Genomic DNA, 24675 nt, shown 5'->3' with positions numbered 1-24675 from the left:
ACATGCTTAGAATAGAATGCACAGCAGTGATCCGGAAAAAAGGATGTGTGAATGCAATCCGGCCCACCCAATCCCGCGTATAGCGAACCACGCTTACATAAGATTCAAATTTAAAGTGTGCCATAGTAACTGCACAGAGCAATATCTATATCTATCTATCTATCTAGTCCAAATTAGCATAGACCCGTCTTGAAAAAGGGCTTACCTTATTGAAATAGATGTCGCAAGACTGCTCTTCCCATTTGTATTTCGTCCGCATGCTGTCGTTCGAGGCAGTAGTGACGGGTAAATATGTGAGGCACTGTCCATGCTGCCGCCTGGCAAATGTCTATCAGTGGTACCCCTGCCCACAACGCCGTCGACGACGAAGTCGCCCTGGTAGAATGAGCTCTTGGACATCCTTGTAGCGGTTTTCCCGCTTTTGAATGACAGAAGGCAATCGTCGACGAGACCCATCGGGCCACTCCCCGTTTTGAAATTGCCTTCCCTTTTGCCGAAGGGCCATATGCAACGAAGAGTTGCTGCGTAGATCGAAGTTGTTGAGTTCAATGAAGGTAAAATTTTAGAGCCCTCCAGAGACATCCAAGGTAAGTAGGACCTTTTCCGCAGCCGATGAGGGGGTCGCGAAGAAGGTGGGCAGGACAATGGATGAGTGCTTATGATAAGTTGTAGGAAATTTTGGGATGAAACGAGGATTTGTTGACAGAATCACTTTGTCCTTGAAAAATCTTAGGTACGGAGGGTCTATGACCAACGCTTGCAACTCCGAGATCCGTCTAGCTGATGTTATAGCTATTAGAAAAGCCACTTTCCATGACAAGAACTTCATCGACGATGTGGCCATTGGCTCAAAGGGTGGTTTCATTAACCTTGCTAGCACTATATTCAGGCTCCACGTTGGTGGAAAACGTTTAACCGGAGGGAATGTCCGGAACAAACCTCTCATGAAGGGTTTCACTAACCTGTCGCTAAACAAGGGGGATTACTTCCTTCTTCTTGTGAACCTAGAGATGGCCGCCAGGTGAACCTTTAGTGATGAAAAGGACAATCCGCTTTTTGCTAGGTGTAGCAGATACAGAAGAAGCTGTTCCGGAGTAACCCTCAGAGGTTGCACTCCCGTCTGTCCTTGACACCACGCACAGAATCTTCTCCACTTACACATGTAGGACTTGTTGGTGGAAGGGGCTCGCGCAGCTTGTAAGATCCTCTCACAGTCCGAGGAAATGTTCAAGGCACCAAATTCTGAAAAGTCAGGAGCTAAGCTGTGAGATTGAGACTGTCTGGATTGTGATGCCACACTGTTCCCTCGTCCCGGGACAGGAGGTTGGGAACCTTTGGGAACGTTATCGGATGATCCGCTGACAGGTGAAGCAGGTCGGAAAACCACAGCTGCCTCGGCCAAACACTGTGCCACCAGGATGACTCAGCACCTGTACCTGCGTATCCACTGCAGAGTTCTCCGTATCAGAGGAAACGGAGGGAAGGCGTAGAGGAACTTGTTCGTCCACGGGAAGGAGAACGCTTCCCCCAGCGAACCTTCCTGTGGCCACCTGCTGTCGTACATCTCGCACTTCTTGTTACTCTTCTTGGCGAAGAGATCCAGCAGAGGCCGCCCCCATTTCTCGAAGACCTTCGACAATTGACCGGTGTCTATTTCCCACTCGTGAATCTGGTCCATATTTCTGCTGAGCGAGTCCGCCTGTTCGTTCCTTACTCCTGGAAGGTGATGAGCTACGATGGATATATCGTGTTTCAGAGCTCAGTGCCACACCTTCTGAGCCTCGATGGAAAGGGTTCTGGATCATGTGCCGCCTTGCTTCCTCAAGTAAAACATTGCTGTGGTGTTGTCCGTCAAAACTCTCACTGTGGACCCTCTGATGTGAGGCAGGAACGCCCTCAGGGCCCAGCGCACTGCTCTCAGTTCAAGAACGTTGATGTGCAGGAGAGATTCCCCCTGAGACCAACGGCCTTGTGTTTGCAGAGTGCCCATGTGTGCCCCCAGCCAGTTAGGGACGCGTCCGACACTATGGTTAACCGAAACTCAGGCTCCTGTAGGGGTACTCCTTTGGATAGATTCTGGACGCTTTTCCACCACTGAAGAGCTAGTAGGAGCTCGTCGTCGTCGACGGTCAGTTTGTCTGACCAGAGGCCTTGAGCCTGCGTCCATCGGTCCGCCAGAAACTGTTGCACTGGCCTCACGAACAGGCGGCAATTGCCCACCAGAGGAATGCAGGACGCCATAGCGCCCAGGATCGACGTATAATTTCTCACTGACAGTCTTGTATTGATTTTCAACTGACCTGCCAATCGACTGAGTTTGGTGATCCTGTCGAGGGATGGCCTCACTAACCCTGACTGGGTCTCGAACTGTGCACCCAGGAACACCAAGCTTCTTGACAGTGTTAACGAGGATTTCTCAAAGTTTATCGCAAACCCATGGTGGCCTGCAGACTCCTGTGCGTCGACATAGGGGAGGACCCCCTCACCAACCAGTCGTCGAGATACGGGTATACATGATGGCCCTGCCTTCTCAGCCAGGCTGCCACCGGGGCCAAACATTTCGTGAACGTTCTGGGAGAAGATTTCAGTCCAAAGGGAAGTACTGTGAACTGGTAGTCAGTCCGCCCTACCACAAACCTTAGGAACTTCTTGTGTCGCCGACACATCGGTATGTGGAAGTACGCGTCCTGCAGGTCCAGAGACGCCAGAAAATCTCCTTCTTGAACTGACCGGATCACTTCTTGGAGCGTGAGCATCTTGAACTTTATGCTTTTCAACGATTTGTTTAGCTCACGCAGGTCTAGGATGGGACGCCACTTTCTGTTTGGCTTTTTCACCACAAATTATCGGGAATAAACCCCTTGACCCCTTTGCGACGACGGAACCAATTCTATAGCACCTTTTTGTAGCATAAGTGCTATTTCCTGCTGCAACACGCTCAGATGGGATTGAGCTACAAATGCCGGTGGAATGTGCGGAGGGTTGCTTTTGAATTGCAGGGAATGTCCGTATTTTACAGTGTTCAAAACCCATTGATCTGTTATTTGCTCCCATTCGTTGATGTAACATGATACTCTGCCCCCCAGAACGTTCCGATGCCCGTCATTGCTGGTCCTTGGTCTGCTTATCCGTCGACGAGTAACCTGCTCTCTTCTTGGGGGCCTGGTAGTCCCGGTGACGTTTAGCCGCTTGCGAAGCCCATCTGTATCCCTGGGAGGGGTATGCTGGCCTACTGAAGGATCTGTCCCTCGATGCCGAGGATCTGGAATTTCCTGATGCTCCCCTGAAGGGACGAAAAGACCGGAAACTCCGACCACTCTGGAGGGCCCCCAAGGAACACGCCGTGTCCGAGTCCTCCTTCATGCCCTTCAGGGCTTCGTCCACCTTCTCGCCGAAGAGGAGGTCTCCTTCAAAAGGCATATCCATACCTTGTACTGCACCTCCGGTCGGAAGTTAGTGCATTTTAGTCATGCCTGCCGTCGGAGAACCACACCGTTATTCATCTGCTTAAACCCTGACTCCGCGAGGTCCACTGCGATGCTTATGGCATGATTGGAAGCCTCTTCACATTCCCTGACCAGCAACATAGCCGCTTTGCGATGTTCATCGGAAGGTGTTCCAGTATAGGAGCCAGCCGGTGCCACATCTCCCCGTCGTATCTGGCAACTATGGCTAGAGAATTGGCCGCTTTCACTGTGGTAGCACCTACCGACAGCACTTTTTTGCCGAAAGCATCCTGTCGTCTGGCATCACTTTCCGGGGGGGTCGTGCACTTGTGCTGGGCCCTCGCCTTCCTCTCCGCCGATACCACTGAGTCAGGAGTTGGTTGGGAGGAAAGGCACTTGGGAGTAGAGTCCGGGGCCTTAATTTTTTCTCTAGACGACCCTTTATTGCTGGTTCCGAGAAAGGGTGGCGCATGGTCTGCAATCCTTCCTTCCACACATGATCCAGGATGGGTACTGAAAACACCGACCTTCTCCTTTTCCCCCCATGTGGTGAAAAGAAAACAGTCCTTTTTCTCTTCTTCCTGGGCCAGCCCGAATTCTGTACAAGCCCTGGCCTTCATGGTGTGAAATGTCCCAATATCGTCTGGGGGAGACGGCTGAGCCGGGCTTGTCAGGGTTTCCAATTCTGCTTCAGACTCCCAGGTTGGATCCCTGGAGGGGGAAAGGGAGACAACTGACTAGACTCTGCTGTCCGAGTCCTAATCCATCAGCTCCCCTTCCTCGCGGCGTGGGGCCGAGAGGTTTGCATCTGGCGGCACTGCCGCAGGTGTTGACGGAGGTGGTCGAGACGGGCCCGGGTCGTCGATGACCGACCTAGCCGCAGTTGTTCGAGGTAGTCTGTCATCCAGTGTCTTCAGCAACGTTTGCAACGTGGATAAGACTTCCAATGACAAAAGTGACTGTGGATTGAGCAGAGGGGTAGAACCCGGAATGCTCCCGGAGAGGGGCCTGGTAACCCCTTGTAACCCTAGGTCTGCAGGGACAGCTATTCTCACATCCTCGTCTCCCGAGGACACCGACAAGGCCTCTTGCTGCAGAAGTGTCTCTGGCAAAATTGGGTTGTATACCTCTGGATGCCAGGCCTCTTGCGGGATCACCTTCGAAGCGATAGTCGGCTCCGTCGTCGACGTCGTCTGCGGTCCAGGAACGGTTGAGGCCAACTGCGTCAGCGGCAGAGAAGTAGTCAACGACTGCCCTACCGTCGACGATGGTGGTGGTCGTGCAGGCCTATGAGGCGTTCCCGCCTTTTCCGAACTCGACCTGCGTTTTTCTGCATCTCGACCCAAGGCCGATCTATGATGATCGCCCGAGGAGGATTTAGATTTTTCTTTTCTGTCTTTCCTCATTGAAGATGAGGATGACTAGGCCTTCTTCGACGAAGAGTCCTTGGAATGGCCTTCCGATGATTCTCTCTCCGCCGGTCGCGATTTCTTCACCGGGGGTTCCGACGACTTTGAGCGGCGCGGGGCCCCTGAAGATTTTGACACCGAGGCCGCGCTGCGCGTGGAGCCCACCTCCGAAGGCGGGTATGCCCCCGCTCCGTCGTTCAACCATGCCATAAGTCTTCGACTACGATCTTTAAGAGTCTTCTGGGAGAAGCCCTTACATATGTCGCACTTGTCTGGCGAATGATGAGGGTGTAGACAGTATATGCAATCCATATGCCCGTCCCCCTCGTACACCTTCAACCCGCACATAGCACACGGGTGGAACAGCGCTTTTCCCGACATCAGGAGAAAACTGCAACAGCACAACATAAACAAAAAAGTACACTACACGAGGTGCTCCCACTACTTTGGAGAAGGCTGAAATCTGAAGGGAGCCGCAGGGCGGGGCATTTATACCGCTACGTCCTAGTGGGGCATGCATGCGAGGCCCAAAACGACATAGATAGGACACGAAAGTGTCAAATGTTTTCCTATGGGAAACGGCTTTATAAGCTTACCGATGGTTCTCAGTCTGTCGACGGGGAATATTCTAAGCATGTGAATCCATGAAAGATCCAATGCTGGAGAAAAATGTATTCCCAATCCAGTGTGGTGCCCAATTGTTTTTCATATTAGGTTATGTATACCTCTGGTCCATGTGCCTCTTCCAATTCCACATCGAGTACATTCCTTGGAGAGAATAGTCATTAAAAAAAAATGAAATGTCAATCGTACTGAAATGTAAAATGTTTCATTGCACAGAGCACATCCGGACAAAGTAGTTTAAAATGATTACGAACCATATACTATAAGGTTTGTTGCAATACAAATAGAACATTCGTAGGAACATACCCTCGAAAACAGTGTAAGTGATTTGGTCATAATATAAATTTCAGATTTCACCCGATTACCTTCCGAGATGACACATGGACTTGATCTCAGATCACTCTGCAAAATATAGTGATTATGTCGCCTTTAAAAAGTAGTTTGCTTTGTGATCTATTCTGCATTAGGGAGGAATTGCAACGTCCAAACCAAAATCTGAAAAGTTTGAAACAGTGCAAGGTTACATGCATTTCAGTCTCAAAGTATATCCTTTGTAGGATTTACTTTTATTATAGCCAGGAAACTAAGTGAACATACCTCATAGTCTGGACCTGTTGCAAAGGAGGAAGTGATTGTAGTCGAAGTTCCAGCATCCGCCTGTAAGATAGTACTTGTTTTAATATGGAAGCAAAAGCTAAATGAAACTGAAAAAAATGAGATGCAGACGATGGTACATACAGAGAGACACCCATACATGCCACTTTGTGTAAATACCCAATACTATAGATAATAATTTAATATGTTGAAATTCCAAGCATAAAACATGCACGTATTGTTCATTTGCATATAAAGGACTAGTACAATATAATTACTTGATAGGCGAGTGAGGACGTTTCCAGAAAATTATCTTGCGCCATCATTTTCAGTACATTGTCAGAAAATAGTACAATGGAAAAGGTAAATTAGTATTAGAAATGTGGCCACATCCAACGCTCTAAAAAAAAAAAACAAATATATCACTTTGTACAAGTTGGTAGGACTCACCATTGGGATACTAGACACGTCAGTGGTTTCGTCACTGGTGACGATCTGTGCTTCCATCAGTGTGCTCTACGTAAAGGACATGTCAACCAACACATTTTGAAAACATTATGCGACTTTTAAAGGGCACTATGGACAGTTTTACTGAGGGTCACATTTCACTGATTTATTAGAGGCTCCCGAAAGCGGGGCAAAAGTATACTAAAGTGAAACATTTTAAAATTCTGGTGAATCTGCTAACTATGGAAACTTGAGTAATACAACTGTGATGGACAAACACAGAAAACTCCAAACCGTTCATGAAGTTACCTTTTCAATACATTACTTTAAATAAATCGAGAGATCAGAGAGAATACATAATTATACAGACCATTGTCCTACATACCAACAAACAAATTCATCGTCCACTACTCACCTGAACCAGCGTGTGCCTGAAATGGAGTTGTAATTGCATTTGGAAGCAATTTACAAAGAATTCTGCGTCGACAATGTTTGTGTACTTTGATTGTTCGTACATATCTTCGGTAAAGTGCAGGCTGCAGACGCGGAATCGACTGGCCCTCACGTCTCCCACGACAGCCTGGGCTCTTCTTTCAATATCGTCCACTGGAAAACCGCAATTTGTAATCCATCTACTTATTAAATCAATATCCTTCAGGGATATATGCAGGAGTGTGCCCTGGGTTTTGGCATGGCTCACAGAAGGGCAACCGATAACGATACAAGAAGGCATTCTTGAAAAGTCTGCAAGATCTGTATAAAAAAAATATAATTATTACAAATACTGAATGTGAATAAAGCAATTATTACAGAGCTTTGTCCGTAAAGTTTGTTTTAAATAAATAAAGAAAACCTGTGTAACCTAGTCGAATAACAGCGATAACTTTCTTACTGAATTGTTATACCACAAATCATAACATATTACTCGTCCATTGAATGAACTTTCAAGCATCAAAAGAAAACGTGCTTGCAAACATGGACCACAAAACATTCCATTCTATTACAATGCAGAGTTATGCAAAGTGCTATTTACCGAGATCAAAATACATCAAACATTCGATAATGGTGAAGTCTTTGAGATAAATTAACATTAGAATACTCAGTACATTATGTGGAAATAGAAAGTCAGCGATCGATGAACATAGAGAAGCAAATGGGCAACCTACCCTTACCTGGACGAACAAATGAGCCGATTCCGCAAGCAGGGGAACAGTATCCAGGGAACAGGTAGCCCGTTGATTATATACCTTGCCGATCTCAGAGACGTTCTCCTGGTAAATGTGAAGGTGTTTATAAAGGCTTAGAAAATTGGGTGTGTATGTGAATGTGTTCGTTGACACCCACCCAGCCACAATGCCAATGTTTCACATCTGCCATATCCCCATTCCCCTTGCGAGCACACAGGCATAGGCCTGCTAGTATTGCCGATAAGGTAATAGGTCCAGGGTTGAACCACAAATGCAAAATGCTTGTGTAGCATCATTTTTTAAATGAAAGCGGCCAACTTTATAGGGCCATGTGGGCCAGTTTGATTAGTTACTTCAATACGAGGCTAGGAATAGTAAAAACTGTTGCTGAATGTATATCTTTTTTAAAATGCACAATTTGCATCACCTTTTCATCAAAATACTCATCTTTGGGTAATATTGAAACAGTGTCTGAACAGGAATGTATAGCAACTTTGAATTGTGTGCCACGTTTTCATCGATGCCTGAGACACTTACGGCCCAGTACGACCCTGTTCATAGGTGCCAACTGCCATTCACACTAGAGAGGAGGATGGATGGGGACGAGGTGAGCGCAAAAGTCCCGGAACACCGCTCAACGGACAAAAAACACATGTTGATTGCAGGGACGGGGTCTTGAAGAGGGGAGTCAGGAGACACAGGGTCTGGCCTGGCCATGTGGACAGCGGATATAACATAATATGGGATGCATTCTTTGAGGAGAGGTGCAGCCACATCAGCATGGCCTGGAGGCATGTGGTCATATGTAGTCGACAAGATAGGAGGTTGGAAATCACATGTTTCACAAGATGTATAAGACCAGAGCTAACAGAAGTAATATCTTTTAACAGATGCAAGAAACCCTACAAATCGGCAAGTATTGTGGGATATTCCTTTGTGGGGAGGACAGGAAAGTGGACGAAGAGTCAAGAAGCAAACTACAACATCCTGGTGGGAGCAGTCTATTCTGACCCAGGGCGTTCTCGTGCAGAAGAAATGTGACCTAGCAGTTTGGGCTGGACTGCCCCTTTTGGGGTAGGACCAAGCCTGATTTGCAAATTGTTTTTCCCCCTTCTCCAATGGCTTGGCAGGATGAAAAACTATTGTCTGGAGGGTTGCCCAGAGCTGTGCCTGTGGTTCTGATTTATTCAAAACCTTCCAGCCATAACCTTTTAGTTTTGCTATGTTTAATAAAAGCCATCACCTTTTCGTTTTGCTATGTTTAATAAAAGCCACAGACTTATTGCCAACACAAAAAGTCTACATAATTTTGTACAATGCCGAAGGTATATTTTCAATGCTACACAGACTAGCGATTCCACAGCTTGTGGCACTTTGAGCGTCCACACCCACCCAGCTGCCTTGCGAGCGCAGGTCTTAGGTGCAAACTGCCATCGATACTGGGGAGAGAGGGAGGAAGGAGGATGGATGGACTTGAAGAGGGTCTGGAGACATGGTCTGGTGAGGCCATGTGAACAATGGTCGCTGTGCGGAAGATCCCATTGAAGTGTACATGGGGTTTGGCAACTTCAGTGTTCACACCCACCCAGCCCCCTTGGGAGAGCACGGTCATAGGTGTGAACTGCCATTGATACTGGAGGGTGGATGGATGGGCATGAGGAGAGCTCAAAAGTCATCGAAACTGCTGAAGAGACACCAACCTATGTTGATTGCTGGGGCAGGGTCCAGAAGAGGGGATTCTGGAGGATCCCTCTGAGTTTTACATGGTGTTTGGCACCTTGAGCTTTCCCACCCACCCACTACTGGAGGAGGGATGGATGGGGATAGGACAAGCGCAAAAGGGCACCAACCATTCTTTCATGACCCTCAGACGATAGAATTTTTCAGTAAGTCAAGAACACGCTCAAACAACTATTTGTATATGCTCATTTGTATTTTATTTAGTTTGGTTATGTCGATGGCACATTGTATCCCCCAGCACTCCACATATGGTAGGGTGGGGTGTGCTGGCTCACTATATAAAAAGTACAGGGGGATGAAAATCCCTCTTTACTACTTGGGAACTGTAGTTCACCCAAGTACATGAAAGAAATTAACAGGGGAGCCCACAGGCGCAACCCAACTTAAGCCCAAAAGTTGTAGAAAACTATCTTCAACCATATGCTATGGAGAGATATAACAAGGTCACCCATAAAAAGACTAGGAGAGAGGGGGAAAAAGATTCCCCTTCACCTAGGGACAAGGTAAAATAGTTACCTAGTCAAAGCAAAACGTTCCAAGGTTGACACAGGTCAGGAAGATTTATCATGGATATGAACGTTTTACCTAACACTAGTGTCCTCTGCAGAGCCCTCTCTTCAGGTAGAGTGCAGACTTTTAAACTCACAGGTTCTCTGACGTGGAGGGAAGACTGAGGAGTCGTCCTTTTTCCACTTTATAGGGCTTACTCAGCCCCATTGTAACATCAACCCAGGTTGTCAATGGCTTCTTGGGATTCCTCATGAATCCTGTGAGCCACCGTGTCTCAGTACTAGCACAGCCAGCATACCTCATGTTTTCTGTGCTCTTCTTTGTCCTAGTATTTTCTGTCTTGGCTGTACCCAAGGCACTATAGACATACATTGGTTTGAAATGGAGGGTGGTGGGGGAGAAGGGGAAGGCCCAAGGAATGTGGGGGTGTGATGTACAACAGGTTGTACCCAAGGTGCACGTCCCTATCCACAGAAGGGAATACTGGGTAGCGGTCGCACCTCCCACGGCCTCATGGGAACTGGATCCCCACTGGGGAGAAGTGATACCACCTGGCGAACCGTCACACTTTCCCCCCCATGGAAGAGTCCAGGACTGCTCCAATTAACCGAAGCTTTTGGGAAGGTGTCAACTGAGACGCCTTGAAACAGGGAAAAGGCCAGTTTGTGGTGAGAGTGGCAGGTACTGCCGAGATGTTCCGGCGCTTATTAGGGGGAGCAAACTCTGAAACCAATCGTCTACATAGGGAATGATGTGAATCCATCCCTCAGATTCACTGCCACTACTGTCATCAACTTGGTGAAAACCCTTGAGGCTTCAGGTGAGCTCAAAACGGAAAACCTGAAACTGAAAATGAGAACTGCCATTGGCGAACCTCAGGTACTTCCTGTACTTAGGTTGTATGGGCACATGAAACTAAGCATCCAGAAGATCGAACAACACCATCCAATCATGAAGCTGAAGGGACGGGAGGATCTGAGAAAGAGTGAGCATCTTTAATCGGTCCATCCTGATTAACTTGTTCAAGCGTCTCAGGTCCAAGATGGGTTGAAGTTCTTAGTCTTTCTTGGGAACCAGAAAGTAGGTGGAGTACCAACCTTGGCATTGCTCCGCTACAGACACCCTTTGCACGGCACTTTTCTCCAACAGGGAAAACATTTCCTGCAGGAGGAGTGGGTCTGGTTCTCCAAGAGAGGGTATGGTGGGGGGGCAATCTGGAGGCCTTTTCAAGAAAGGAAGGAGGTAAACCTGGGTGACTGTCTGCAGTTCCCAAACATCTGTAGTAATGTTTAACCATTCTTTGTAGTGCTGGGTCAGCCTGCCTCCCACCAAATTCTTGTGTAACAAGGATTTAAAGTGGTTTTGGTGTAGTGGCTGCAGCGGATGGGAGAGAGGCAGAAGTTGTCTAAGCAGTTCTACCTCCAAACCCTCTTGCTCAGCGGGGGAAGTCTTCTCTGACCCTTCTGGGCAATTTGTCCTCTAGTTCTTCCGACTGAAGAAAGAAAAAAAGAAAGGACTGACCCCCTCCAACTTTGAGAAGTAGATTGAGTCTGTTGGGGCTGACGAATGGCCACACCAAGAGACTTAGCAGCTGCCTTGGAAGCTTGAAGCTTTTCTAGGCTTTCATCAGTTGTTGTGCCAAAAATGTGAGATCCATCAAAAGGCCCGTCTAGTAATGCAGACTGCACATCCGGTCCAATGCCCAATTTACACAGCCACACGCATCTAACTACTGTGCTGGCCGCCATAGATCGTCCAACACACTCAAATGCGGCCAACCCAGATTGTAAAGATTGGCAGGCAGATTCTTTGCCATCCTAAATAATGTTGAGAAAGCCTTCTCTCATTTCCCCTTAAGGCTCATGTTCTGCTGCTTGTGCCGCAACATCCCATTAAGTGTGAGAATATCTTGCTAAAGCACAAGAAGCACTTAAGGCTTTCAGGGCCATGCAATCAGCAGAAGAAACTACTTGTCTCTGTCAAGTGGAATTGTAGGGTAGGCCGCTGCTTTTGATGTACAGGTATCAGCCTGCACTACCAAGCTCTCAGGCATAGGGTCAATTGAAGAGGGTTTATATTTTCTGGCCATATCCTTGCACACAGCAGGTATGGTATCTGGTTTTTGACAGTTCTCAAGAACTACATTCTTCAGGGCTGAAGAAAAGGTAGCTTCTTGGCAGGAGGAAGGAGGGTGGCAGGGGGATGCCCCTGGTCCAGGATGTCAGTCAGATCATCATGCACTATGTCATTGGCAGGACAACTCCACCCCAAGCACTCTAAACTCACTCATAACAGATCTACAAGCCCCACTAGAGTGAGCACAAGGAGCTGGTGTGGCAAACTCCACTTCAGGGTAAGTGTCAAGTCCACTAACCTCCTTTACGCATGCTGTCAAATCATTCAGTCTGGCTTCATCAGAAATAAGCTCCACTGGCACATTCGGGGTGCCATAAACATAGCCAAAGGGGAATCAGTGTAATTCTCTTAGTCAAATATAGACCCCAGGTACTTGAAAGTCGTCCTACGACAAAGGCTTGAAAGCCGTCGGTGGTAGAGGTCAATGACTTCAACGTCGAAGGTGTCGGTGCCAAAACCTTTGAGGAAGAGGGAGCCAGGCACTGTCGACACCTACTGGCCGGCATACGACCCCGGACACTTGGGTGCGCTAGGGGTAGCCTTTGAAGACTCTCGGTTGGCCTTCTGAGGTGCGATGAGGCCAGAAACTTTCTCTGGCTTTTTCGAGGGTCCATTAGAAGCCGCCTTCGAAAATGCCTTCATCATTTGGAGTCAAAGCTCCTTCTACTCTGCTTTAGAAGATTTGTGAGCAAAGCTTACCTCCTTGCAGTCGGGCGAGGATTGAGGTTTCAGAAGAACAGCTACATTTTCTTTGAGACAATGATGACTAAGAGTGGCGAGAGTCCCTCCTAGATCTTGAGCGCTTTCAATGTTTCGAGTTCTTTTTAAGTCTTTGCAGAGAAACACCCCCAAGACTACTGTCTTTGGACGACCAACTTTTGGAAGGAATTGATGTAGGGATTTAGAAACCAACCGGCATAAAACAGTTTCGCCTTCCTCTCCTCTAAGACTTTGCTGGTTATGGATTGACACGACCTGCAACAGTCGAACCTATGCTCCATACCAAGACATCAGAGGAAAGTTCTGAGCAGATCTGTGACCAACACCTCTTAAAACCTGTCTTTGGAGTGGACATCCTCTAAGATGGGTAAAACGCAGTAGAAAATGTGCTGAGGCGATCAAACCGTGCAGTGCATGTGAAAAAAACAGAGGCTCTGTGCGCTATTTTTACCAGCATCAACGTCCCAGCCGAAGGCGGGAATGGAAGTCGCAGAGGGACATTGAGGCCACACACAGTGCCCTCTGCTGCCAAAAAATGTCCAAAGCTGCAAGCAGGATACCGGTTATATCAAAGATGTGGAATCTGTGGGAGGACACGATGTATTAGAAGCAAACTTTGCAGAATGCCCATGGTCTAGAATTATTAATCAACCCTGCTATGAAACTGGTGGACAAACTGGACCCCCTATAAATCTGTCTTATGACCAAACCATCCGTTCCTTGATACAACCCCAAGCTGGACTACAACAAACTGAGCCCTAGAGAACCAGTGGTGCAAAACCTGTAACCCCCAGAGATCTCACCAAATTCAAACACTCTGCACTAACTGTAGGATTCTGATCGGAGGCCAAAGCAGCTTACTACTGCAGCACCATTGTGCAATCTCTAGCAGAAGCAAGGCTGCCTTCAAATTATTAAAGCATTGTACCAAGCACTGAACTGCCAGAGAGGTGCCAGCAACTCGGACAAAAAAATCAGGCAGAGCAAATTGAGAATTGAAAAAAAATTGACAGAATCCAACAGCTCATCAAATCCAACTCTGCCATCATTATCCCCTTCTGCAGCCTAGCATGCACACTAAACTTTGGACCAAATTGTGTCTGCATCTCCTAATAATGCTCGCCTCCCTCAAACCTTCCTCCTACTCGGAAGAGATCCCAGCCTCCATCAAACAATTGACGGGCCCAGAACTCAGCGCACGCTTCACCATTATTAAACACCTCCCTCACACTTAAGGGTAATTCTTGGACAACCTCAACACTTGGCCTCCTATGACCTCTTTAAAAAAATTTAAAAAACTGCCACTAGAGCCAGACAACCTGGCCAACTACTGGTCCACTACCAACCTCCCGTTTATCAGCAAAATCTTAGAAAAAGTAGGTGCTACACAACTACCAGCCAGAATCAGAGAACTACATCTTCTACACGGCCTACAGTCTGGGTTCCGCCTCCGATGCATCAAAGAGAGCCACCATCCAGGTGGTGAACAATTCTCTCCAGATCATGGATAAGGGCAACTAATTTCTTAGCATTCTTCCTAACCTCTTGGCTGCATTTGACACTGGCAAACTCTACATCCTCCCATCACTCCTCACAGACAGAATGAGATACACTGGTACTGGTCTGAACTGGTTTACCTCCTACCTCGCAGGCTGACACCAAGCCGTCCAGATGAACATGTGTTCTAACCGACTTGCAGTATTCTGTGAGCACCACAACTCTCCATCCTCTCACTGATCCTCTTTAACCTTTACATAGAGCTAGTAGGCACTCTCAAAAATCCTGATGCAGACATCCACTAATATGCAGTAAATACTCCATTATAAATGAGAATAAAAAGCCCAAAGGACATCAGTTGTCTGCACGATTGCTTAGCCATCTGCCAGTCCTGGATGTTAACTTCCTACCTCAAACTTACACCTTACAAGAACAAATTTATCATTAACGGTCCCCCCGCTAAACAACTCAAAAAATGGCTCAATTGTATGATCCTAGGAGGAAATTATCAGAAACTCTTGGATTCAGCAAAATCCTCAGACTTCACTGTAAATAGAAGCCTATCCTGACTAACGATCAACAGAGAAGGTCCGAACAGAGTCCAAATTTCCACACTTCACAAAATCAAGCCCTTCATTCCGCTGCAGGACTTTGGGAGCAAAGTGCTGGGCACTGTGGTCTTGCACATCAATGGGGTTCCTAGCGGCTCATAAAAGCAGTGCAACACACCACAGCGCAGTACGCCTCATTATAGGTATGCAGAAATTTGACCGAGTCACCACTCCTACACAAGGTGCAGAATTTGAAATTCAGATTCGATTAGCAAGAGCTAAAACCAGGTCCTGGGTATCTCCAGCAGGCAGGAGCTACCACTGGGGAACCAAGAGCAAGTCCCAACACAGTGCAAGTCTAACTTCCACATAAAAATAATACTTAAACCTTTTGCCCATATGGCATGCTCCATTATATTTAAATGGAGCCTAAATATTTTTTGTTTACATTCTGAAACCTTTAAAGTTAATGTCAGATATGCATGCTTGATAGATGTTATTTATACCACACTTAATACCCAGAGGTTTTGAAGCGCGGACCCGGGGATCGAACCTGCGTTGATCTGTGCGTCTTTCTTCCAAGGCGAGCATGTTGCCCCTGAACTATCCTCCCAAGGATAATATAATGCACCAGATGGCCTGGGGAGCAAAAAGTAGCTCCTGGTAATTGTTGGTTTAAAGGTAACCAGGAATTTCAAACTCTGGAGGTGCACTCGCTCCAGGCCAGGACACTGTTCAAGACTATATGAATCATCTAGAAATCTGTCACCCGAAGCATACCAGCGTACCTGGTGGCTAAAGCTCACATATCTGGTGGCACATGTTCCTTCCACAGCAAATCTACCAACCAACCAGCTCAAATCACAACTCACCTGCTAAGAAAGGACACTCCAGAACCCTTTTCTTGTCCAACACTCACCCTTTGGAACTCAATCCCTGTTTCGACTCAGAATGCCCCCATAGTTCACCAAATCTGCAAATCTCTCAATATGTTGCATTTTCAAACTAATCAAGCACTAATTCTGAAGGAGGCACATACGGATACACAAACAGTGGCTCACAGTACTGTGCAACTGTTAAAAGATGTCAGGATTGTGAACGAAGGATGGCACAAAAAATGCCAGCCCAAACGATAGCTAGCCACACCCTGTACGGCGCTCCACTGCTCTTGCACTAGGTCCATGCATTAAAGAAATAAAATAATGAATAAAATGTGAATGTATGCATGACTGAATGCAAGTGTGTGACAGAAACACCAACATGTATGCATGTAGTTAACATCTTGTTGGAATAAAAACACTAGCTGACAACGGTCTTTGAAAACCACATACCAATCCAGTACAACTCATTAACTCCATCAAACTATCCACTTGCACCAAAGAACCTTTGTCACATTTAGCTGTTTCTCATGCTCCTACGATTTTACATTCATGGTCAGGTGAAACCAGGTGGGGAGCGGTCTCGGGTGGATTGCATATGCGGAAGGACAAGACCTGACTGGCAGCCTCAGAAATGGGGCCCATTTATGAAGAGGGGTACTTCAAATGGGGTAAAAGTCCCTAACTCTGCAGTCTTAATTGGGGGAAAAAAATTCATAATAGAGCACGCACTTGCAAACAAACTTTACAATCAATGATTTACAGATGCTTTGATGTGAGAACGGAAATGTAATTCAGTGAAGGTTTACCATTTATGTGCCACTACTCTAAAAAAGTATCAATGATTCTGTAGAGTCAGGGGTTAAATGCTTTGGCCTTCTGGATAGTCTGAAAATGCCATTCTTGCTAATTCATTATCTATTTCTTCGACAATAGTCATAATCTGCTGGTACGATTGAACAGAACAGCAAAAGGAAATCTTTCATACTTACCACTGGATGAAGTACCTTTAGGTTTGGGCGGCACAGGGCCTAAAAATCCGATATTATCGTAGAAGTTATAAATGGCACTGGGATTAAAATGTGGTCCTGAAAGAAAAAAAGAAACAAATGCATGATCCCCTGCAGATTAAAAGTGCCATGCTGGGAAGCTCTTTGTTAATAGCGGACAATCGTATGATTTAGCAGGTCACGATTTTTCATAAAAACAAAAAGAAAAACAATTAGGAAAAATACACAAATCTAAACACTGTTGCACACTTCTTACTGCCATTGAGTTCCCTATTGATGTATGTGCACCTACACAAAAGCTAGAAGGCAACTACCTTTGTAACAGAATTTTACACAGTCCAGTAATCAACTGACAATCACAGACTTTGCCATTACGTGGCGTTCTTTGGCCACTGTAGGATAACAACAAATAGCTTGAGAGTCAAGAATTCTGTTTTTAATATACAATCCATTAGGGCTCGACATCTTTGTGGAATGCATCTTGATCTGGAATTACCTGAATTTAAAAGAAAACCGAGTGATCTGGTTGAGAGGACACTCAAACCAACTTGGTACACAATCCTAGTGTGGGTTTGGACAAGTAATTTTACTAATGTGGAATATAAACTCTGGAACAGAGAAAGCATGGACTGAAGCGAGGAATATGGCAGTATAAGGGCCAAGTCTTTATTAGATTACAGAAAAAGGGAAGCTACAAAATACTTATTGCTGTTGAAGTGTGATCAGGTGAAGGAAAAACGCACATCTATTCCCGGCATGTAAATTCACCTCCATGTTTTGGAAGAAATTGGAAAGGATTAGGGTGGCCATGAGTCACGACTTGAGTAAAGATCCAATGAGGATTCTATTTAAATACACAGCCGATTTATACAAAGAACAGAAGAAAATCTCACAGGAAAGAAAACTGAGCCACTGGAAGAAAGAAAACCTAATCACAGACTAATGGATTTTTGGACTGTCCAATATGGCCACTTCAGAAGTGCAATTCTGCACTATTGAAACGATTTTAAAATATCTAAGGATATGTGGGGAAATTAATGGTGTCCATAGTTATGGCCATAGTTCGGTCCAGACAAGTCTACCATAGAGGTTCTCATCATTTGCATTAGGTTATCATTGATTACCAACCATTTGCATTAAAGTAGATTATAGAGATAACGTAACATGTCTGTCTTCCATGCATGGATTATGCAAACGGTGCCAATCCTTCAGTTTACAATATTGCAGGACTGTACCTGCTAGATCTAACAGATTAACGAGATAACTTCAATGGACATGTCTTCGCTTTAATTAAATAATTTAGCAAAAAGTTATACAAAATAATCAAGCTGGGATAATGTAAATGGTCCTGGTGTAGGAAACTACAAACAGAAATGTGATTATCCGTGTTAGCTCAGCACAACGCATGGGCTTAAAAAGAATGGGGTATAAACTTAAAGCGAAAGCAAATTATCCATCAAGCCAGGCACCTATGGAAGGAAAAATGCATAGCATTTCTTTTTAGATGCTTTTTTCAAGTCATTTATATTTATTTTAGTGCATATGGTTAATCATCCTTTTATACTAGAATGTATATAAAAAAGAGAAAACAAGACCGTTCTTGCAATGACACAAATAAAATTGCACAAAAACAAAAGAAATGCTGATAATACAAAATTCAATGTACATTACATCATTAAACACATTTAAAAATACAGATTAGGATCCAATAGGGACAATCAATACAGATTAGGATCCAATAGGGACAATCAATACAGATTAGGATCCAATAGGGACAATCAATCTAACTAACAATTTGCCATATATGTCGGGCACCTGATAACAACTAGAGATTCCGCTCCATAGAGCATACTCCAGAATTTGTCTGCATTCGTATCGCTGAATTTGGCATATCCTTTCGCGTACTGGGATTGTACATTTGGGCATTGTGTTAGGATATGTCAAGCTGTTTCCACACTTTCTCCACAAATCCTGTAGAGTCTAATCCCTCGGAATGCCAACCCATGCTCCTGTGTACCCAAAGACCGGCAGGATGGGCCGATAGCAAGAGTCTATCCCCCTCCAACTGCCTATACTTGGCGTCCAGCCAATGATTGACCGGCTGGGCCGAGTGGGGCTTGAGCCAACCCTTTTTCGCCAGGGAGACATTAGTCTGCAGCGAAATTCCCATTTTGGCAGGGGCGTTGCGTGAGGACTTCCGCAAGGACCCCTTCTGCCGGTTGCTCGACCTCAGGTTGAGGTAGGCCCAGGTACTCTACTAGCCCTGCAAGACGTTCATGGGAGGCCTTGGCTGACGAGGGTGTGTCAGGGTGGTCCTCCTCATCCATGGCTCAGGAGGATCCTGCGTTAATGGAGGAGTAGCAGGAGCCTGTGGATGGGGTATGGAGACCGGAGGCTGCGCAGGAGGCTGGTACAGAACCGCCTGAGGAATCGGCTGGGGGGGCCAGAGGTAGAGGCTGCGCAGGGGCCGGGGGCGCTGGCGGAGGAGCCAGAGGCGCTGAAAGCATTGGAAGGAGCACATCCCTGATGGCATCCCTGAGAATGGCCCCCATCTGAGGGGACTTCATGAGCCCGAGGAACCTCTGAAAGAACCGGTCTTCACAGGCCGGAGGAGTGGTAGGGGATATAGACTGGGTAGCGGGAGGCTGCTGGAGCCGCTGCATACCCTGCCCATTCGGACGCAGTGAGAACCTGCCCTGCGCAAATGCACGATAGGCTTTTGGCCACGTACATGGTTGCGGTCAGTCCCACCTTGACACTCGTTCCTCACCGAACTCGTGGAATGGCGCCGGACGGGTGCTGATGTCTGGCACGGCGGCCATTTTGTGGAGCTGCCTGCCACGTGCCTGTGCCGTGTTGCTCGGCTCACTGGGCCCAGCCTCCTCCAGGACTCGAGTGTGGATCGTGAGGCCTGCCCTGCTCCTCGAGCCTAGACCCAGTAGGTGTGCACCCTCGATCCGGGGGTCGGTAGAGCTGCGTTTAGGTGCCCCCCTCGGACGTATTGCTGGTACTAGGGTGTAGCCCCTCGGATGAAGATCCGGTACAAGAACCTTCCGGTCCCTCAACACTGTCACCGGGAGGATCCAAGGATCCCTCGGCCTGTAGGCGGGTAGCTGAAGCAGCCTCGGTGCGCATGCTGGTACAAGAACCTGAGTGTTACTTCCCGCGCAGGCGAATCCTTGGGAAGGAGTCTCCCTTGCGGGGTGCGATGGAAAATAGAGGCCCTACCCTGGGCCTGGATCAATGTTTCACAAAGTTCTTGAGGTCCTCTGGAGACAACTCTGGAAGCGCTCCCTCCAACTGGCCAGTCTGTTCTTCAGAGACCTCAATGACAGGGCGTTGCACGTTGTACAAGCTTGCCAACCGTGGTCTGGGCCAAGGCAACGGAGGCAGAGGGCGTGGAGGCCTGAAGTTAGGAAGAGACTGTCGCAGGATGGACACCTGCTGAACCCTGTGGAAGTCAGTAATACATGGGAGTCAAGCCAGCGGAAAAACAAGGAAGTTCACTCAAGGGACATCATTCAACCTTGTGGACAGGGAAAAAGACCCCTAGCTGCCCCACAGATCATCATACATAAGACAAACCATTAATTTGCATTATTATATTTATCTATTACAAATAAAGTCTTTAAAAAGGTATTAAAAATTGTCTGAAGCTCTAGTACAATATACATTAATATACAATTGTCTAAAAAAGTGCATACTGTTTAAAGTGCTAGTATTGAATGGTGACTGCTGCGAGAGGTCGTAAGCCAATCAATCGCATGGAACCTAAGAATTAGTCTGGGCATGCCGTTAGTGGTGCCCCAGGCGAGTGAAGGGAATCACTCAAGTGGGGGACCCCCAGTCGCTCTGACCAGACTAAATATCTTATTGTTTATATATGTATCAAAAATGCATTCCAAACAATATTAAATCCAGAAAACCAAACAAATAAGGTTTCATTTCAATAATCAAATCAGGAACAAAAAAAGGACTAGAAAATGAAATTATGTCCAATTCCAAAAAGAAAACAGTAAAGCACACACACTAAAATCTAACTATGGTATGCTGTGCGTCAACTACTAAGGTGTCATGGAAAAGAAAAAACAAATACATGTGAATAACATGGCACCATTGCAAAATAGTAGTTTCGATGGAAGTAACACATCTACCAAGACATGCAGGTGATGCCCATCTTCGTCAGGACATAGCATTCCCTTGAATTTCATAGATTTTGGATCGTTCATCTGTGTTTTTCTGAACGTGCCCAGATATGATTAAAAACCTTTTTTACCTTCTATATGTTCCCATAGTTCGATCTTTGTGTGTGTGCTTTACTGTTTTCTTTTTGGAATTTGACATAATTTCATTTTCTAGTTCTTTTTTTGTTCCTGATTTGATTATTGAAATTAAAATTTATTTGTTTGGTTTTCTGGATTAAATATTGTTTGGAATGCGTTTTGAGATACATATATTATTGTTTATATATTTAGTCTGGTCAGAGCGACTGGGGGTCCCCCACTTGAGCGATTCCCTTCACTCGCCTGGGGCACCACTCACGGCATGCCCAGACCAATTCTTAGTTTCCATGCGATTGATTTGCTTGCGACCTCTCGCAGCAGTCACCATTCGATACTAGCACTTTAAAGAGTATGCACTTTTTTTAGACAATTGTTAGATATATTTCTGTATATTGTACTAGAGCTTTAGACAATTTAATACCTTTTTAAAGACTAATTTGTAATAAATAAATATAATAATGCAAATTGTTTGTCTTATGTATGATGATAGGGGGGTCTTTTTCCCTTTCTACAAGGTTGAATGATGTCCCTTGAGTGAACTTCCTCGTCTTTCCGCTGGCTTGACTCCCATGTATTACTGTTTGTTGCTTCCCTTCAGCCAGCGAAGTAGGGGAAACCCATCTTTTGTTTTTCTGAACCCTGTGGAAGTCGACATGCGCCGGGCAGGAGCGTGACGCCGGAGGACTGAGTACCTGAATGATAAAAAGACAAAAAGAGAAGAAGTATCCACACATGGAATTACATGGCTGAAGCCAAACCAAGGAGCACTGGTGAATTCAGCCCGTTCCCGTCGACGCGGAAAAGGTGACTGAGGTGTGGCGCCAGAGTCAGGGCAGCGCATGCTCCCAGGGCCGCACCCCAGCGCGCCTCTAAATTTAAAGTGGAAGAAGGTTTTTTCTGGTGAAAAAGGTGCCGTCTCCTATCCCTTGGAAGGGACGCCCATGCAGTATGGAGGAAAGGGGACGGGACGTAAGAGTAACCTAGAGCATGTTGCCAGGTAAGCCAAAGAGGTTATACGGTTGAGGTTCCTGGTTTTTTTCTCGATCCTGGCCAGATGAAATTCAATGTCAGTGTTGCGTACCTCAGTCAGGTCAATGTGAAGGAAGTGTCCCATTCGTGCCAAGTCTGCACCTGCAGACGGATGCTCTGAGCAGGCAGAGCACAGTCCCCCAAGAGGAGCTCTAAGAGGTGCGTTCGTGGGGACTGGGGTTTCCACTCCTGTACGCGTTTCCTCCAGTCCCATTCATTCCTCAAGTGCTCAGGAGGTTGGGAAAGTTCGGGAAACACATGATCCCAATTGCCCCCGATTGGGCCAGGGGGACGTGGCACCCTGACCACCTACACATGTCAATCTTCCCTCCAATACGTCTCCCACAAAGAGAGGACCTTCTCTCATGAGAGAAGGGTCTGGTTCTCCATCCAGAGGTCAAGACACAAGGATTGGGACCTCCCAGATGACGTAATGGAGATGTTGCTTTCGGCCATAAGGCCAGCAACTAAGTCTTTGTACTGCTGCCATTGGAACACATTCTGTAGCTGGTGCAGGGACAAGAATGTGGACCCTTTGCAAAACAAAGGAGGGGTTATCCTTTCTACTGTACTTTGCCAATCTGGGGCTTTAAGTTGGGACTATTAAAAGGTTATTTGGCGGCGCTATCCATCTTCAAGCGCTCGCCTGAGGAAACTTCATATTTTAAGATACCTTTGGTGATTCAATTTCTTAAGGGACTCACTAATGTGTTCCCTCCATCTCCCTTTCCGGTTTCAGTTTGGGACCTCAATCTGGTTTTAAAGTTTCTTATGTGTGCACCATTTGAACCACTGCTTTCATGTCCCTTAAGGTTACTATCTTTCAAGACTATTTTATTGGTAGCACTAACTTCAGCCCGAAGGGCGAGTTGCAGGCACTATCCTCTAAACCACCATTTACAGTATTTCACAAGGACAAGGGCGCCCTGAGGGTCAAGCCTTCATTTCTACCCAAAGTCATGTCAAACTTTTTTAGGACAAAAGATTGTGTTGCCCACTTTCTATCCTCAACCTCATCCTGGCAAAGAGGAGAGGCTGCACAGGCTCGATCCATGTAGGGCTCCAAGTTTCTACATTTCAAGGTTGTCAAAACTTTGTGTGGATGACCAACTATAGGTTATACAGGTCACAGACTGGGTCAGGCTATAATAAAGCAAACCTTATCCAGATGGATTATTCTAGCTATTTCAGAATGCTACAGGCTGGCAGGCAACGATCCTCCAGAAGGCTTGAGGGCCTATTCCACCAGGGGCATGGCAACGTGGTCTACAATACGCACTTTCACTAAGCATTATTGCCTTGATTCTTCCTTAAGTCAGGATGGAAGCTTTGGAAAAGCTGTACTCCATTCTGTTCATGGAAACCATTGATGACAATTCTTACTCCCTCCACCAAAACAAACACTGCTTTGGGAATCTATCAAAGATGAGGAATACTTGGGAGGACACAATCCATTAGAAGAACAAGTTACTTATCCCTGGTAACGTTCTTTTGACTACATGTTCTTCCCCCGTATTCCTCATTGTCCTCCCTGCCCACCCCTCAGTAGAATTTGCTATTACAGCTTTCGCTCCTTCAGAGACTAGTACAGTCAAACCCATGTTTATGCGGTTAGTTCTACTCGAGAATGACATGAAAAAACAGAACTGAAGCCAACAGGCACTGCGCGTGCTATGTATGCCTTCGATCACGACATCCTCAAGACAGAGGCCCTCGAGGGACATCAAGTAAACTGCATCGATCCACAGCGCCGTCTGCTGAAAAAGAATTCCGAAGCAGCAGACGCTGTCAAAGATGAGGAATACGTGGAAGGACACAATCCATTCAAAAGAACATTACAGAGAGTATTTTGTTTTTGCCAACCCAAACGGAAGCCTAGAAAAGGCCCAGCGAAAAGATGCTTCTTCATAGCTGAAGTAGTCGTCCTCTTTACCCTCTGGTGAAATGGGCCATATACCTTCAGCATCAGCACCCTTTTTTCACCAGATCACAGCAGGCCTGGATGCACACAACCATGTATGAAGTGATGGTCTGACCTGTAATGGCATCCCGGGCGCCAGCAAATGCAACACAGGCTTTAAATCCTGGTTTCCTTGAATAAATGCACAAATTTGAGGGCCTTTTCTGGAACAAGATGAAGAAGCTCTTCCACCATCTTTGAAGGATGTGGATGAAGGAAAAACACTGGAAGATCTAACTTGAAAGAGGAAATGAAAAGTTGTCTACGAGCAGTCATTAAGCACTATGAGAATAGCATTGTCTCACCAATAGCGATACCCTTTACAAGGTGTATCGAGTATGAGGGGTGGTATACTTTTTGCAAGCTATTTGAATTGACCACTTATACCAAGAAGATATTTGAGAAAACCTTCAAAGTGTGGGAGATTTGCTTTTTCAAAGTCATGCAGTGAATAAGAGGTCTAGGAAGCCAAAAAGCAGTATAAGAAGCGCTGTATTGTGCTACATAGATGTCCTAATCATCACACCACAATAAACCTTAGTCCTCCGAAGAAAAAAAACCTTCCACCCACTAAATATCCCAGCACCATTCGCAGAGGCACTCCACAACAAACTTTCGCCCTCGCAGTTGTCCTCATCCCACATTCCATCTCCC

General features: G+C 46.2%; 1 protein-coding gene across 1 annotated transcript in view; it reads right to left on the bottom strand.

The window, feature by feature from the left end:
- TAB2 (TGF-beta activated kinase 1 (MAP3K7) binding protein 2) overlaps positions 1–24675 on the bottom strand; it is a 321631-nt gene that overhangs the window by 26976 nt on the left and 269980 nt on the right. The window contains exon 6 of the mRNA XM_069606671.1: positions 16732–16827. Coding sequence (XP_069462772.1) covers positions 16732–16827 — 96 coding nt within the window. The remainder of the gene's footprint in view (positions 1–16731; positions 16828–24675) is intronic.

The sequence above is a fragment of the Ambystoma mexicanum genome, chromosome 4p, assembly GCF_040938575.1.
Source record: "Ambystoma mexicanum isolate Mex_15411 chromosome 4p, UKY_AmexF1_1, whole genome shotgun sequence".
In the NCBI taxonomy this organism is placed as follows: Eukaryota; Metazoa; Chordata; class Amphibia; order Caudata; family Ambystomatidae; genus Ambystoma; species Ambystoma mexicanum.
The sequence above is the reverse complement of the archived record's forward strand: the minus strand, read 5'-3'. Positions and strand labels throughout refer to the sequence as shown.